This window comes from Indicator indicator, chromosome 3 (genome assembly GCF_027791375.1).
Source record: "Indicator indicator isolate 239-I01 chromosome 3, UM_Iind_1.1, whole genome shotgun sequence".
NCBI lineage: Eukaryota > Metazoa > Chordata > Aves > Piciformes > Indicatoridae > Indicator > Indicator indicator.
This window is the reverse complement of record NC_072012.1, coordinates 8,918,912-8,936,647: the sequence shown is the minus strand read 5'-3', so window position 1 is coordinate 8,936,647 and position 17,736 is coordinate 8,918,912. Positions and strand designations below refer to the sequence as shown.

The window sequence follows — 17,736 nt, the reverse complement described above, 5'->3', positions numbered from 1 at the left end:
GCAGACATACCCATCACATGCTGGTTTCCTAGCAGCTTGATGGCCTATTAGGAACACTTAAAGTTTTAGAGGAGTGCATTACAAACTGGTGCATACTTTTTGTTCTGTGTTCTGCAGGTCCTCTGTAGCTGGGAAGAGACATTACACCGAAAGGAGCGGCAAAGTCACATCAGATAAAAATCCACTCACTTTGATCAGGTTTTGCCAACTGCAGCTTATTTTGCTTTGAAACCGAAGCCTGGCTTCTGAGATCATTCACTAGTGAGTGATTGGTGCAAACAGAAAATGCCAGACTACTTCTGTAAGCTACTTTTAACTTCACCATGGTGAATACCATTAAAGCAAAAGGGTGGGTTTTTTATCTCCCTTAAAAAAAAAAAAAGGCAAAGAAAAAATTAAATTGCCATGTTTGAAAAAGTACTACAAAGCACACACATGCATAGAGAGATTCTAGCCAGAGAGAGGGAGGAAGGGGAAAAAAGATGCTGTTGCTCTTTGAAGTTGTTGTTTGCATTTGTACCGATGGACTGCAGCTGACTTCTGTGCTTTTTAAATGCAACAGCAATGCTAACCCCCAGCATTTGATTATCAGCCTTGTTCATTAAACAGTTACCACAGGAAATATTAATTCGCTTTTGCATTTCATCTTTGGGCTTTAGATGCAGCAATAAACAGCCTTTTCCCTCAATATTTGTGCTGGAGACAGGTCTGACCAGCAGCCCAGCTGCTCTTGACAAAGCAATCTTCCAGTTGATGGTATGTAAACCTCGCTGCAAAACACCTCAGCGCTTGTGCTTTGTCCCTGCCATGTGGGAACGGCACGAGGTCGTTGATCATGTAGCCTCCTGCCCCCCACTAGGGTTGTGGCTAGACTGCAGAGCAGGAGTAGTGCTGTGATTGCGGCTCTCCATCACCTGCTGGGGAGGTGGGCCGGCCCCACGGGCGGGTGGTCTGGCTCACTCATTGCACTCTTCAACTCCCACATGCTTACCTCCCTCTCAAGTTGCTGAAGGGAAATGCAAGGAGAGCCCAGGGTGCCGCATGAGAATCATGGCTAAGGCATTGCCCTGAAAATCAGGCTGATGCGAGGTTCATTATTTTCTGTTTGAGGAGGCTTGAAACAATCATTTCAGGAGTGAGCCCAATATGTCATTAAAAATTACATCTTGCTCCCTCTCTACACAAACTCCTCATTTTCCAAAGTGGGAAGGTTTGCTGCTGCAGCAGCACAGGGGAGACCAAGAGATGCACACAGCCCCCAAGAAGGGACTTAGCCTCCATAAACATGGGTGAGCAAATCTCCAAGCCTGTAAGCGACAGGTGCTGGACAGCACTCCTCCCTTGGTAGCCAAGCACAGACAACCTCTACAGTATGAAAGGAGTTAAGAGATCTTTAAAAACAACCCCAAACTCCTCTCTCCACATCATCCAGGGCACTTCCTTGTCCTGTTGCCCATGTGCTCTACATTATTGAAACCCAGGCCTGTGGTTTAAGCTGCAGCTCCTGAAAAACAAATGGTCATGCCATTGTTGGACATGGACATGTGCATCCTTCACGCTGATGGGCTTTTGTCTCCATTCACAGGAGCACTTCCCAGCAGTCTTTGTTTGCTTCCTGGGGGCCACTTCTGACTGTGTTTGACCATGGAAATATCATCACTTTCAGCTAAAATCCCAAGGAGAAATAAGAAGGGGTGCTGTAAGAAATAGATGCACAAAGCAGCCAAATGAGAAAAATGAAACCCTGGTGTGTGGATATTATGTTGTTGTTTAAAGTGCACTTGCACAACTCAGAAATCACCTAATAGTTGGTACCTGCATCATAAAAAACCCACAGTTTGAGCCACTAGGTGTTGCATTCTTCTTACCTGCCTCTTCAGAGAATAAACCAAGTCCCACTCACATAGCTCACCTCAGATGAGGGTGCCACCTGGATCATGACAGCACCATTCCCAGGTCCCATTCTTGGAATGTGTTGGAGATTGAAGGAGCATCATTTGAACCTGTAAACTTGCCAGGGGAAACTAAGTACCCGGCTTCACTGTGGCTTGGCATGTTCCTTGTCACAGGGCTGAACTCCTGATGAGTGACGGCTGCTGCAGCATGTTAATGTTGCCAGCTGAAGGCTGGACTCCATGTCTGTGCTGGGTGGTAGCCACCAAAGTGAGAGCTGCATTAGAGGATCTTCTGGCATCAGGGGATCTGCCTTTGCTCTCCAGGGCTCCACACAGATGACTGAGAAGCTATCTCCTCCTCCTCCTCCTCCTCCATCTGACCATCCTTGCCAACCTGCTCGTGGCCCATCAAGATGCACAGGGAACCAGCCAACAGACCACTGGTGCTGAGAACTTGGCAGCAACAGTCTCTGTCCTCTCCCACTCACACTCCTCCAGCCAGTCCCTGGTGGGGAGCTGGAACCAGACCTGCTCGGCGTGGCTCTTCCTCTGCCTTTTGCTATGCAGAAAGGCTACAAAGGCCACATGGAGACACAGATGCTGTGCTGGTGATGCCACAGGACACACAGATGATGTGGAAGTGCCCCTTCAGCTCCTGGAGTGGGGGAACCAGCAAGCCACCTCCTCCCACCTCAGCAGTTGCTCCAAGAGTCCAGGCAAATGCCAGCGTGGGATGCGCCAGGGAGCAAAGGCTCCTGGGAAATGCTGCAAGCAGCCAATGGGCTTCCACATGCAAATGAGCATGGTGACATCAGCCACTGGCACAGCTCAGGCCCTGGACACAGGACCCCAAAGTCCCCAGCGAGTCCCTTCCCCATGGCCTCTCCTTGCAGAGTCCTCTGCTTCCATGGTCTCTGGACAGACTCTGAAGAACGTGCAGCTCCCACCATCAACCCCACAATGCCTTCTAAACCCCTGGGCCAGTATCAGCCACGCCTGGATGGGTAAGGGAAGCCCCATGGAAAACGTCTAACTAAGTGCCACAGAAACAGAGGCACAACAAAGAAAGTCTCTGCTCAAGGCCTCTGGTGCAGGGCAGGTAGAGAGCTTCAACTCACCTTTGCAAACCACAGAATCCACCTGGAAAAACCCAAAGTACCCAATAAGACCAAACTGCCTAAAAGCTAGCCCTTCCTCACCAGTCAGGAGACAAGGGAAAGACCTGCCTGGTGCCAGCCGTTTTCCTCTGTGTCATGCACAAGCAGTCCCCACCTTGGTCTCCATGCCACTGAGCATGGGAACCTATCAGACAAGCGCATAAAGCAAACCTGATCAGAGATGTGGCACAGCAGCATTGCATTCCCCTCCCAAGAAACATCACATTGAGCTTTATTACACAGATATCCCTGCACTGCCATATCACAGAATGGCTTGGGTCAGCTAGTCCAACCCCCCTGCAGTGAGCAGGGACATCGTCCACTAGACCAGACTGCCCAGAGCCCTGTCAAGTCTGACCTTGAATGAGGGCCTCAACTACCTCCCTGGGACAACCTGTTCCAGTGTTCCACCACCCTCATGATAAAGAACTTCCTCCTAATGTTCAATCTAAATCTCCTCTTCTCTAATTTGAAACCATTGCCTCTCATCCTATTGCTGCAGGCCTTTGTAAACTGTCCCTCTCCAGCCTTCTTGTAGGCTCCCTTCAGGTACTGGAAGGCTGCTATTAGGTATCCCCAGGGTCTTCTCTCCTCCTGAACAACCTCAGCTCTCTCATCCTGTCCTTGTAACAGAGATGCTCCAACTCCTTGATCATTTTTGCGGCCCTCTTCCGGACCTGCTCCATCAGGCCCAAGTCCTTCTTGTGTTGAGAACACCAGAGCTCGATGCAGTACTCCAGGCCCTTCATCAGAGTAAAGTGGCAGAATCACCCCTCTTGATCTGCTGGCCATGCTTCTTTTGAAGTCTTTTTTCTTTTGAGGTCTTTTCCACTCTAAATGATTCTGTGTTTCTACCACCTCTACCCTGTGACCTGGGCATTTGAGACTGCCCTGGGGATTCCTCATACAGAGTTACCAAAAGTGTTGGGGCCAGAGGGGTGCTTTTTGGATGCAGTGCTGCTCTGCCTGTGTGTCTGTGACCTTTTTCCATTTAACTAGGCTCACACCTGAGCTGGCAGGTGAGTCCTGGCCATGCCCATCACCTGCCAGGTGGCTGCTGGTTCCTGCCCTGCCCATGTCTTGCTGGAGCAATAACCAAACATTGCAGCCTAGTAGGATTTGAAAGGAACATGTAAAGGCCTCAGACATGAAATAATAATGAAACAAAAAAACAGATCAAAGCTTTTAATTTCACTCTAAGTGCTTTACTCTCACTCTCAGAAATTCTTATCAAAGACAGACAGATGTCACTGCCTCCAGGGGTCTCAACTCTGCCGCTCCTGATTTGCATTTACTCCACAAATTTGCCTTTGCCTTCAAAAGCAGAGACCTGCAGTGGAAAAGCAGCAGCCAGTTTTGCTGTGGCAAAACCAGCCAGTAAAATTTAAAAGCACTGTGGGGTTGGGTAAGGGTTTCCAGTGCCAGGTCAGTGCTTCACAAGTGCAAACAGCAATAAATCCCTGCACAAATGCCATGGAGGCTCCATGTTCTGGCAAGATGAAGTATTATCAAGCAACAGAAACATTAATTTCTGTGGTACAATGCTAGCAAAAGCCTTCCCTTTTGGGCTCTGTATTAGGCACAAGTGGGTTCATCAGATTTACAAATAAAATGAGGTCCCAGCCCCAGTGTGCCATGGACTGGCATGCACTCCTGTGGTGCTCAGCCCAGGTCAGTCCTCTCCATCTCCAGATGAAGGTGGAAATCGCTGAGCTTTCACAGGAGGTGATTTGCCTATTTTTCTTTTTAACCTGGTCATCCAATTGCTCTCCTCAGTCAAAAAAGAGTGGTTGAAGTTAGGAAGGCTCTGCAGAGGGACCTGGACAGGCATCTTCAAAGAAAGTTGTGCAGAAAATAACTGGGTGTTAACGTAAGAGCCTGGACTGCTGCCCCCCAGCTGGGGTGGTGCTTCTCAGCAGTGGGGCCTCCCAAAGGCCCTCTTGCCCAAAGGTATGTTGAACAGCAAGAATATCGACTGAAGTAGGTTTTGAAACACCAAAATTGAAGTTGGCTCTTCTTGAACTGTCAGGACCCATACACTGGCTGTTAACACAGCTGGAAAAGCACAGGAGATACAGTACTAGGTGTTGGGGATGCCTGGTCATGTGTTGGAGGAGGTTATGAGAGCTCTATGCTTCTGCTTTAGCAGGTCTGGGTCCTCTTGGACCTCTGGGGAAAGCCACAGGCTTGCTTTTCTCTGTCCAGAAGAAACAACTTCTCTGTCCCAATCACCATGATTATATCACAGCTAGAAATAAGTTTACCTGCTTAAACCTTGGATTCCTTTGATATCTGCAGTGTAATGGGATCAACAGGAATCAGTGGCGGAATGACTCCCCAGGGTCACCCTGGAACTGGTGCTGGCAAAGACAGGATTGACCCCGAAGGATTTGGGGTTGTTGCAACCAAAGTGCAGGAGCCAGCACTTGGTCTTGGTTAAACCTCATGCCCTTGGCCCCAGCCCATCAACCTAACATATCCACATCTCTCTGCAGAGCCTTCCTACCCTTGAGCAGATTATCACTCCTGCTCAGCTAAGCTGGACACTCAGTCTCATGGTGATATTTAAACGGGTTAAGAATGATTTAATATATTACTGTTGAAATGCTTTCTGACCAGACCAGTCTGAAATCTCCATAACTTAAACTGCTATGAACACAGGACACAACCAGTATGTGATAGGCATCAGCCTCAGCTGACTTACCTGTCACAGACACCCAGGGATCCTCACCAAAGCTCCTGTGGTGATGTATTTCATAGAATCATAGAATTGCAGGGTTGGAAGGGACCTCAAAGATCATCTAGTTCCAACCCTCTGGCCATGAGCAGGGACTTTCCATTAGATCAGGTTACCCAGAGCCACATCCAGACTGGCCTTAAAAACCTCCAGGAATGGAGCTTTCACCACCTCTTTGGGCAACCTGTTCCAGTGTCTCACCACCCATATGCTGAAGAACTTCTTCCTAACATCCAATCTTAATCTACCCACTTCTAGTTTTGCTTCATTCTCCCTAGTCCTATCATTATGTGACATCCTAAAAAGTCCCTCCCCAGCTTTCTTGTAGGCCCCCTTCAGATACTGGGAGGCCACAATAAGGTCTTCTCAGAGCCTCCAGACTGAACAACCCTAACTCTCTCAGTCTGTCTCCATTGGAGAGGCTTTCCAGCCCTCTGATCATCCTCGTGGCCCTTCACTGGACATGTTCCAGCATGTCCAGATCTTTCTTGTAATATTGACACCAATTTCATTAGTCAGTGCCTTTATGTGAGGACTGGTGTGTAATATCTGGCCTGATACAATCTGCCTAGGCTGGCATGTACTGCTTTATTCTGTTTTCTCTGTACTCCTGGACCAAAACATTAGCTATTAGCTGCTTAGCAGACCCAAAAAGGTGCTTGTGCCTGCAGCTAGGTGCACAGAGCAGCAAACAGATGCTGGGCTGACTTTTAAGAGCTTAAGGGGTTTGCTACTGGTTTTGTTTGTTTATCACTCTGGCTCATATCAGGAAGAGTGTGGCCAGTAGGACCAGGGAATTGATTTGCCCTCTGTACTCAGCACTGGTGAGGCCACACCTCAAATACTGTGTTAAGTTTTGGGCCTTGGAGATGCTTCCACCACTTTGCTCACATTGTCAGGCCTTTTCAATGTGTTTCAGTTCTTGCTGTTACTTAGAGGAAACCATTGGTGTAGGGGTGAATACTGCCATAATCCCTGTGATGGGCTCTGAAGTGATGCCAGCCCCCACAACCAGCACTGCAGCTACTCAAGCCCTGGTGAAAGGTAATGCAGCTGACCTAGGGACTCAACAAGTGCCACCATCAGTTTCCTCTGTTTTTCTGTACTTTTTCTATTCTAGTCTCACTTGTTACTTGGGAGAAGAGACTGACAGCCACTTCACTACAACCTCCTTTCAAGCAGTTGTAGAGAGCAAGAAGGTCTCCCCTCAGCCTCCCTTTATCCAAGATCAGTAAGTCCAGTTCCCTCAGCCACTTCTTATAAGACTTGTGCTCTAGACCCCTCACCACTTTCAATGCTCTTCTCTGGATGAACTCCATCTTTGATGCCCATGGTGTGGGATACACCTGTGAGCCAACTCAAGTCAGCTGTCCTGGCTGCCTCAGAACTGCTAATGGTCTGCACAGCCCCATGACTGGCCTGGGATTCTGTTCCAGCAAAACTATGATGCTTAGCAGCTTCAGTTTTCTTACCTGCTCCATCCTTTCTGCATCTTCACTGGTGTTGTCCATCATGATTCTTGTCAGAGGAGGCACTGCCTCTCCATTTCTGCACTATCCATCATCTTTGGTGTCTCAGTGCTGTGGGAACATCACTTATTTCTGAGGCAGCCTCAAACAACGTGTCCTCCCAAGACAGTGCTTCCACAGCCAGGTCCCCACTGATGGCTGTGGACACAAGACATGCAGTGACTACAGGAAATAGAGCTGTCATGCTGGGAGCAGAGTCCTATTAACTTTCAAGTGGTAATTATATGGAGAAGTTGTGATACTGTGACATGCAGAGAATGGGGTGTTTATTGCTTTCCTCGCAGGAGCATGCCGGGTGTCAGGGCTTGTGAGAGAGCTCCACAAAAGCTCTCGTTATTTTCATCCTCTCATTGATATTACTTTGTAAAAGCTCTTTTGGTGCAGAAGACAGAGATACTATCTTACTGAATTTTAATGTTACCTTGTGATGGAATGGATTTGTTTTGTCCTTGTGCCGTGGTCACTTCACGTATCAGAGCTGGCAAGCAGGCACTCTATACCCTGCAAGGCTTTTGCTGCAGAATTGCTTGGCAGATCAGCCACAAGCAAAAGATAAGGAAAAAAAAAGAGATTTATTCAAGCTTCAGGATAAATGTGAGAATGAGAATAGAATACGGGTCTGCTAAGCCGTCTGCAAAGGTGGAAGTGGTTTGAGATAGTTCAGCATTTTGCTTGTGTGACTGTTTTGCAACAGCATTAAGTGCTCCATGCAGATGGAACTAACAACTAAGTGGCTGCTGCTTTTTTGGTAGCCTAGTGAGCATGAGCAATCTCCTGTATTGAGAGAAAGAGAAACCAAGTACCCCCCAAGACTTCAAACATGGAACCAGGCAGACACGAACACCAGCCCTTGCCTTGCTCAGCCCTAAGCACATGTTCAGAGTGGAGAGCTATGCAGCCTGGTGAGCAGCATGCTGTTCCTATTCTGGGCATGGTCATTGAATACAGCATTAGCTTTACTGGACATTGGCTGTGGCTACATTTCCTGCATGCACCAGTAGAGCAGAGGCTTATGAGGAAGGCTAGGAGTGGTGACAAATGCGTAAAGGCAAAGATCTTCCTAACTTCTTTGCCCCTCCATCACAAGAAGTACTAGGTTATTACACACAAAAGCTCAGTCTAGTTATCCATCTTTCTGCTTCAAAGATGGGGGAAACATGATTTGGACAACTTCACTCACTCAAACACTGCAATCTGAAAATTTCCAGCAGGATCAAACCTTTTATAGTTTCAGTTCAGTTCATCCAGCTGCAGAATTGCCATGAGAGCCTTGGACCATTCCTATCCCACAAAAAACATAGACTTCATACAGACTGCAGACAAGAACAGAGTGAAGAAGGGTGTGAATGGCAATAGGCAGATGATGAAGTTTTGAAGGAGTGGGGAATACACAGGTTAAAAAAAAAAGAACAACATGGGCAGGTGTGTGGGGGGAATTTTGTTTCTCTGGAAGCATTTGAAACACAAAACCCAAGTAACTCCTCTATAGTTCTTTCTATTTTTAGAGCTTTGGGTCAAGAAATTTTTGAGTGAAGTCTTAAAAATCTACCCATTGGAAGACTATTGCATGAGTTCTGCAGAGATCCAGTTTGGACACTAAAGATTATCCAGTTTGGTGCATTTTACAGTTGCTTTGTACTGCCCCATTAAGGGGATAATTTTCACGGCAGAAGAGTGAGAGGCTGTAAACTGCTTTTGTTGGCAATTAAATACTGAAGTACAGAAATAACCTGAAAGTATAATTCAGTACTGGGGAACACAATCCACGTAACAGAGAAATAAAACCAAAAATATAGAACTCCTGATTTCATACTAGGTTTGAGGATGTTGGCCTCAGTGTCTGGGCCAGCAGTAGCTCAAATGCGTGAGTTCATGAAGAGCAGAGCAAAAGAAAATGAAGCAGGTAGCAGACTCAGCTGTGTTTCAGGGAAGCATGTTTCCATATTTACAGCCTGTACTTCTGCCCCTCAAGCATTTGGGCCAGGCATCAGAGCAGCTGCTCCCAACTACAGGCGCAAGCCCTAACCCTGTGAATGACAAGCTCATGCTCTGGGGACAGACTGCCAGTCAGGAAAGCAGTTACTGCACCATGATTGCACCACAGAGAAATCAGGGCCCCAGAAAAAACCCTCAGCTTTAATGATCAGTCAGCTATGTGTGTCATCTCCCCTGGCTCCAGCAGAATTCCCTCCTTACCTCTGGCAATAATTGCAATGCTGCACGTGGAAAGGTGATGCCATCTCAAAAGAGATCATGAATGGGAGGCAGCAATGTTCCTTCACCCCCGCTCCAGAGCACCACAGTGGCCAGATAAGCTGGACCTGGGCTCTGGGTAAGCCTAGGGGTCTGTGGCTCAGAGGCATGCAGGCACCTGGAAAAAAATCACAATTTCTGAAAGAATGGCACCAAACCCCAAGCTTTTTAACCATATGTTTTCATGGTTTTTTTGAGTTGATATGCTCCAGCAGAAATATTTTTCCCATCAGTTAATTGTTTTAAAGGCTGAACTTCTGCCAGCCATTCTAAAGAGAACAGGGCTGCAGTCAGCTGTGTACAATTACCATGGCTTTCCTAGGACTATAAGCAACAGATTCCAGTTAGGAAGAAACAGAAGAACTTGTGTACCATTGTGTGCTTGTGTATCTCCAGCTCAGAGAGGTAAACCAAGACTCTTTCCCCTCAGAATGATAATTCTGGGTAACATTTTTTTAGGTGCTGATTGGTTCACTGTGGAAAAGGGTTTTTTTCCAGGTTGTATTTGGAAGTTTCCTCCTTAAGTCTCCAAGTCTCTTAAATCTCTTCACTGTCCAAATCACCAACACAGCCCCAAAGAAATCTCACTAATGAAGGCAGTCCTTTCTCACGCCTTCCAGACTGCAAGAAAGAAGACACAGCATTTGTAGCACCCCACTGCAACCCTCCACTGCTCTCAGCTGATGCTGGAGGATGCTGGAACTCTTTGCTACTTTAGGTGCAGTACACTGAAATGGCTTTCCACGATGGGCATGAATAAAGACAAAAATCAAAGGCTTCAGATGGCAAAAATGAGTATTACTCCACTGGGAAAGGTAGAAAGCCCTTCACATGCCAGCTGGGATTTACAAGGGATTTACATACCTTTGGATTCAGTGGACATGTGCCCACTTAGAGCTGGGTATGTTTGCTCCTGACTCCTCTTTCTAGGCAAGAATGTGTTAGAAATAATAAGAGTATGTGAAGGGGTGTGACTGGCCAGTAAAGCTCTAACTGAACAGGAGCTTCTCACTTCAGAGAGCACAGGTGCTGGCAGTAACCCAGGGTCACTTGAAAAGCAGGAGTGTTGGCAAACCCGCATTTCCCAGGGTTGTGAAGACAAACTACTCAGGAAATGAAGGGAGGGGGTGTGTGTGACTGTACCATCAAATGCCTTAAAAGCTCAACTTGCTACCAAAGTACACATTGAACATCTGAATAAAATATCTGGGGCTTTTCTATTATTAGTCCCTTCATGAGTGGATGAATATATTAAAGTTTATAAGGCTCTGAGATTCTGCAATGGATGCTGCTCAAAGAGTGCAGCACACAGATCATCTGCACACAAGCAAGTGATACTTATTTATGGAAGTTTTTTTGTAAGAACCATAGAGACCTCCCTTGGTTAATGACACTGTGCAATCTTCTTACATTTCTTCATAGACTCAGGGTAGAAAAGTATTACCTTCCCCCTTTGGTGCTTGTTGCTAGAGGCATCCTGATAATCAGACTAACCTTGGGACCAATTTTCAACTCCTAGCAGCTCAGTAACCTAAAATGCACAGGCAATTTATTCTCTCTACATTGTCAGCTAGGTAACACTTGGTTTCTCATTCCATGACTGCATTTTATTGTTTTAAACTGAAATTCAGCATGTGTTTCCAACAGATTATCTCTGTAATCACTTTCTTTTTGCTATGGAAATGATCTGAAAATTGTTCTTTGATATGAGAGAAGAGTTCACAAGGCCACACTGTACAAAAGCTCGAATCATGCAATTATCATTTGTAAAGAGAAACTGTTATCAAAGTAACTGCAGGGGACACCTTCAGGACTCCTCTTAGAGTCAGGAAATTTGGAACATATATTTCTCTAACATGAATTTCCCTCCAAACCCTTCTGAATAATTCATGAGAACTGATTTAATGTCATAGTTAAGTCTGGCACTCAGGACAGAAATTGGGATTTCTGCTGCAGATGGAGGATTTTACCAGTTCCTTTGGGGTGGTGGGGACAGAGCTGTGGTCTCGTCACCAGGAGGTTTTGCTACCCAGGTGCCTTTGATCTGGGAAAGTCCCTTCCCATGTCAGGGAGGCCTGCAGGGAAAGGCTGGGGTGGAGATGAGTACCATCCTTATTTCTGCCTCAGCTTGGGGCTGCAAGAATGTAAAAGGGAGCAGGAGACTCCTTCCCTGAAGACATTCAAGGTGAGGCTCAAAGAGACTCTGGGCAGCCTGGTCTAGTTGGGGATGTCCCTGCTGACTGCAGGGAGGTCTGACTAGATGACCTTTGGAGGTCCCTTCCAGCCCAGACCATTCTATGATTCTATGACTCCCATCCCTCTACCTTACTCTGTTCCCACCAGTGGAAACTAGAACCAGAGCCTCTATTTTTCTTAAGCAGCATCAAACTATTTGCACTGGCAGACAGCAGATGTTACTCATTCTTTAAAGGAAGAAGGCACCTTGAGATGAGGAAACACCGTTTTCTTCTTCATTCACTAAAAGAGAAGAACTATAAATTGCTGGGAAATGGTAGCTTACAAAGTGCTGGAAGGAAGACCTGCAGTTTGGCACATGACCAAAACCCAAACAGTGAGTCCAGTTTTAGTTACCATCTTGTGTGTCTACAGGCAGGCAAATTAGCTGAAGAGATGCTTGTACTTTTTACTTGTGATAGTGAAGGGTCAGAGGCAGATGTGCCCCAAGATTGTGCTTCACCAGCATGACTGCTGCTGCCAAATTCCTGCTCTCTCCCAATCTAGGACGAGTTGGAGAACTAAATCCATGATGTACTGCCCTCCTGAGACTCTTGGGACTTTTTGAGGAAAGCTGACTTTCAAGAACTGAAGATTTTACCCCACAGGGCTCTGGTATCTCACAGTTCTAAAACTATCCAGCACTCACGCTGCCATTACACAGCATAGCCTGAAGACTGGATGCCATTTGATGTTGCTGGAGTTTTGAAAGAAGACATGGGGAAATGAAAAGCCACCATTTTATAGGATTTACCAGCATTTAATCCCAAAGGACTGCTTTCATGCCAGGTGCTTGTTTCTACAGACAGTAAAACTAAGGCATATGTATTTTGACTGAGGTCAGAGAGCAGCAAAAGGCTCAGGTTTTGTTAATTTCCAGGGGGAAAATTCCTCCCCTCTAAGAACAGGGTGCTGATGCCTAAAACCATGTTACCAAGTTGCTGTGCAGCTCAAAGGGTAATTAGGTTTGATGTTCGTAATACAACACAGCTAGAATGCTGTCAGTGGTGACCCAGATGTAAAACTGGGGAACTGCAATACAAAACTGTACTACTTTGGCAGTCCCATTTTGCAGAAATGCAGCCATCATTAGTATATGCTATTTTTTCTCTCTGTATTATGTAATACTTTACATTTAAATGGGAGTCATAGGTGGTTATTACTTACAGATATTCAGAAGACACTGGAGGAACTGGGGAAAACACACAACTGTGAGGTGAAAAGTTGGTTCTAACACATTTTGTCCTAAAGCCTCTCTATTTTTCAAATTTTAATCATTGCCTAATGCTATAGATGACACCTACTGGGCAAATGAAGGCCTGGCATATCCAGCATTCCACTGCCTCCTGAATACTCTGTCATAACTGCTAAGAGGAAGGGGAGAACCTCAACTTGCTAGAACCTACAGGATAAAATGTGGCTCTGTGTTTGCAGGGGAGGGGAATGCCTAAATTGTCCTCCTGAGACTATTATTCCTTTATACTGAAGTCTAAATAGCCCCTCTGTTTTGTTAGCTTTTCCCACATGAGGGGGAAGACCAGAGCATTAGGAAAAATACCACTTACCTTTTTTTTTTTCATCACAGGTTAATTGCTTTTGCTTTGCAAGGAACTATAATGATGATTTCATTACACCACCCTGTTACCAATCAATGTTAAACAATGAAACAGCAGTTAGAATTCATCAGATGCAAGCAATATTAATAGCATAGTTAGAAAGCAAACACTGAAAATTCTCCCTTTGTGGTGGCTAATTATTCACATTGGGACTAATAACAGACTTCAATGTATAAAAATGATATTAGGTATATTATCCAAGTTGTTGCTCTTATTGCTTTCTACAGAAACTGATTTGAAGAGCAAACTTCTATTACTTCTATAACTTCTATTACTTCTAAACTCAAATTGCAAAAGCATGCACAGCCCAAACATGAGGGGCACTTTTCTCAAAGCTGGTCTGTGTTCTGTATTATGCACTCACTGACAGAAAGCCCTTGATGAACATTCCAAGTATTCAGAGAACAAAACCCAGAAGATTGTTGCTCCCCATTTGAACTTTTAAATAGAAAAAAAGCTTCCACGCACTCTGCTCGTGCAGCTACAGTGATTAACTGGATACATTAGATATTTGCAAGCATAATTAGTTAGCTGTCTGTACAATTCAAATTACCCAGGAAACACTTTATTCTGCATGGTAATTGCAAACCTGATGTCCCACAACTGCCCACGCCTTTTTCTGTGAAACTGCCCTGGTGAGACCTCACCTGGAACACTGCGTCCAGTTTTGGGCTCCCCAGTTCAAGAGGGACAGGGATCTGCTGGAGAGAGTCCAACGGAGAGCCACAAAGACGATGAAGGGACTGGAGCATTGCCCTGTGAGGAGGCTGAGAGACCTGGGGCTGCTTAATCTGGAGAAGAGAAGACTCAGAGGGGCTTTAATAAATGTTTATAATATCTGAGGGCTGGGTGTCAGAAGGGAGGGAGCCTTTTCTCAGTTGTACCCTGTGATAGGACAAGGGGCAATGGATATAAACCCCAGCACAGGAGGTTCCACCTCAATATGAGGAGGAACTTCACTGTGAGGGTCACAGAGCACTGGAACAGGCTCCCCAGAGAGGCTGTGGAGTCTCCTCCTCTGGAGACTTCCAAGACCCATTTGGGTGCATTCCTGTGCAACCTGCAATAGATTCTATTGCAGAGGGGATAGACTCGATGATCTTCGGAGGTCCCTTCCAACTCCTAACATCCTGTGATCCTGTGAAACAAGACACTTAGGTATATGGACAAATAGTTTAGAAATTCAAGTATCTTAAAAATTCATCTTTATTAACTGAAAAGGGAAATTTCTAACAAACTGGTATTCAAATAAAGGAAAAAAAAAAAAAAAGGTGTATATTCAGGAGTGGTCCAGAACTCAGCTCTGCCCCATGCAGAAAATAATGCCACATAGTAAGGTCTCCAGATACCCAAAGAAAACACAGACTGGCACATAGTGTCATGAATTCTTTTTTTGGCATACCAGTTTTTGTCAGATTCTTAGGTCTAATTGGTCTTTGAATGTTCATGCCCCTATTTTCCCTGACATGGTAAGAATATATAAGGGCAGTGTGCATCTCACAACATATTTGTTATTTGGAAAGCTATCGAAACTTTACTTTGTAGTAAAAGTTTTCTTCACAGGAGAGAGCCTTGAATATAAAGATCCCACTAGTTGAGGCACAGAGACCTGTCCCTCAGGCAGCTGTACTCCATCTTCCTTTCTGGGAGTGTTAAGGTAAGATCTCACCAGGCATTGTTCGGGAGTTGAATATATTGGCGTAGAAATCTATCAGTAGCTCAGTGAAGAGATTCAGAGGTACCAGAGCACTCAGTGAGGCTGTTCCTTTTGATGGCCAGATCAAATTAAGACCAAAGACACAGGCAAGGCTGGATGCTGTCATTCTGTTGTATATGCTTTCCTGTGAAACCTGGAAAAACATAACCATGAATAGGTATAAGCAGACATGTGCCCTAGAGAGTAAGAGACAAGACTCCATCCTGTACTGAGCATGAACCAATGATGGGAGCAGACTGTGACCACAAGTACATCACTAGTTTCTTAACAACCTCAGGGCTGCCTATGCAGCCTAGAGCTACGTGGCCACTGGAGTCTGTGTCCCTCAAGTACAAGATAAGATCTCAGAAATTCAAACAAAAAGATTAAAGTGTTCCCTTATGCTAGGAAAATGAATTATTTTCAATCCTTCCATATGGAAACTATTGTTATCTCTGCCAGGGGACAGAGAAGGACAGCACAAGCAAACTGCTATCCCATCTGCTTCAGTCCTTACTCTGCATTATAAACCTTGAGAACTTCTGAAGTTGTTCAGAAGGAATGGTTTAGAAGGGTTGATTTTTCTTTTTCTCCCACTGATGCATGACTTCACTTCCATGTATTTCCACATCTGCCCAGTTCCTCTGAAGCAATGGAGGTGAAAATGGGCTGTAGGTAAAATACACAGCACTGAAATCTGTAATGCACCAGAATGATGTGACCCACTTCTCTCTGTGGATGTTAAGCCCAGAACTGCATAGCTCTGTGTAAGCTTGGTATGGAATTTGTGTGTGTTTTGCTCTCCTGCATTACATGGCTGTTACCTAAAGCCCAGTGGCAATATGTTGAGTTCTCTGTTACTGTAAAAAGCCAGCAATCTGAAAGAGCTCTCGATTCCTCCTGATGTAGGTAATTCAGTCAGTTGTTCTTCAGGCTGATGATTGCAGCTGTCATGGGAAGACCATGCAGGCACACACTACAATGTACAGGTTATTCTGAACCTGGCATCTCAGAACAGAACAAGGAGGTAGTGAGCACAATCTCCTGTGTGTTTTTCCTGCTATTATTTCAAGTGGAATAGGAAAGTAAAAATTCTACTTCTCAGTGTCTCTCCATTTCTGCCTTCTTATAAAGCCTCCTGAAAAGGCAGCTCTGTAATTACCATAAAAAACCTGAGAGCACTAGAGGAAAATCTAAAAAGCATGATCATGGAAACACTTCTTAGAACATGCATAAAATTCGGGTGCCCTCTGCCTGGTAACACAAGTTTCATTCCCCTCTATCTTCTGCAGCACAGTCCCACCTATCTTGGAGTTTTACATAGCAAGGAGTCTATTTCCTATAATGACCTTCAAACATGTTGTATGGGATAGAAGTATTTTCCTTAGGGAACATGAAGAAGCACTTTTATGCCTGGGAGCACAGAATTTTCTTCCCAGTCATATTAATTTTTCCAGTAATGGGTACTACTCTTCCCTCCAATTTTTGCCTTACCCTTCTGGGATGTCAGAGCTACCGTGATGCTACTGTTGCTACAAATATTGTTTTAACAATTATTTTGAAGATCATGAAGCAGGGCTGGATAGAGGTACTGGTGCCATAACCACCTTTTCAAAGGACTGACTTCATAACACAAGAACAAAAAGTTGTCAGACTAAATGGCAATGCCTGCCTCATGACCTTATGCAAAATTCACACCATTCTCTCTAGAGAATAACCTGCTAAACCTTCACATACTGCTCTCAATGCACTACAGAAAACTACAGAAAAACCAACAAGCCTATCTTGTTCATTTCATCTGCTGCAGATCAGATCAGCTCAAAGAAAACTTCATTATACTACAATGACGTAGCAAATCTAAACTATTACCAAAATAACTGATGAGAGAAAACGATTAGACCGAAGATCAGTAGCCTGTTGTACTGTATTATACAGTAAAATACTACATTATACTATACTGTATTATACTATACTGCGTTATACTGTTTTATACTATATTATACTGTATTATACTCTCTTCTCTTCTACCATATATTACATTATACCATATATTACATACATTATATTACATATATAACATTTTGTAATACACATATATTGCATATATGTCCTAGCTACCTGGAGAAAGGCAGCTGGACAACGAAACCTGTGTTTGGATATTAATAAACATAACAAGGCTAGAGAATGTGTTCTGGCCCTTGGGTCAAGCGGCTCATACAGGCTGCATCCACATTGCGGGTTGCTGTCCGTGTGAAACCCTTGTGGATTGAAGACAAACTATTTTTGGGTGTTTCTTTCAGTAGGAAGTCTCTAAAACAATAAAAGAGGTGGGGGCCATCACATTGTGTTTTCTATAGCACAAAGCCAGAGATGTGTGCTGTGTATCTATCCTAAGGCAAGTACCTTACGTATATACAGGGCAGGTACTCTGTGATGGCACAGAAGCATGTGGTGTAGTACTGGAGGACAACCTGTTGCTGCTGTTGTTTTCCCCAGGTTTTGAGGAGTGCTCCCTGCCACCTCCATCCCACAAGTCATGTACAGGTGCTGTCTTCATGTGCTCATCGAAACACACCCAGCTTAGTTTAGCCCCTGCCTTTGAAGACCAAGATTTCTGC

The 17,736-nt window shown here is 45.0% G+C and overlaps 1 protein-coding gene across 2 annotated transcripts in view; it reads right to left on the bottom strand.

Moving 5' to 3' along the window:
• Window positions 1–15,074: 15,074 nt before the first annotated feature.
• The window catches only part of LOC128980922 (proline-rich protein 5-like), a 166,083-nt gene continuing 163,421 nt past the window's right edge, over window positions 15,075–17,736 (bottom strand). For both annotated transcript variants that reach the window (XM_054399518.1, XM_054399520.1), the window contains one exon: window positions 15,075–15,272. In XM_054399518.1, coding sequence (XP_054255493.1) covers window positions 15,075–15,272 — 198 coding nt within the window. The remainder of the gene's footprint in view (window positions 15,273–17,736) is intronic.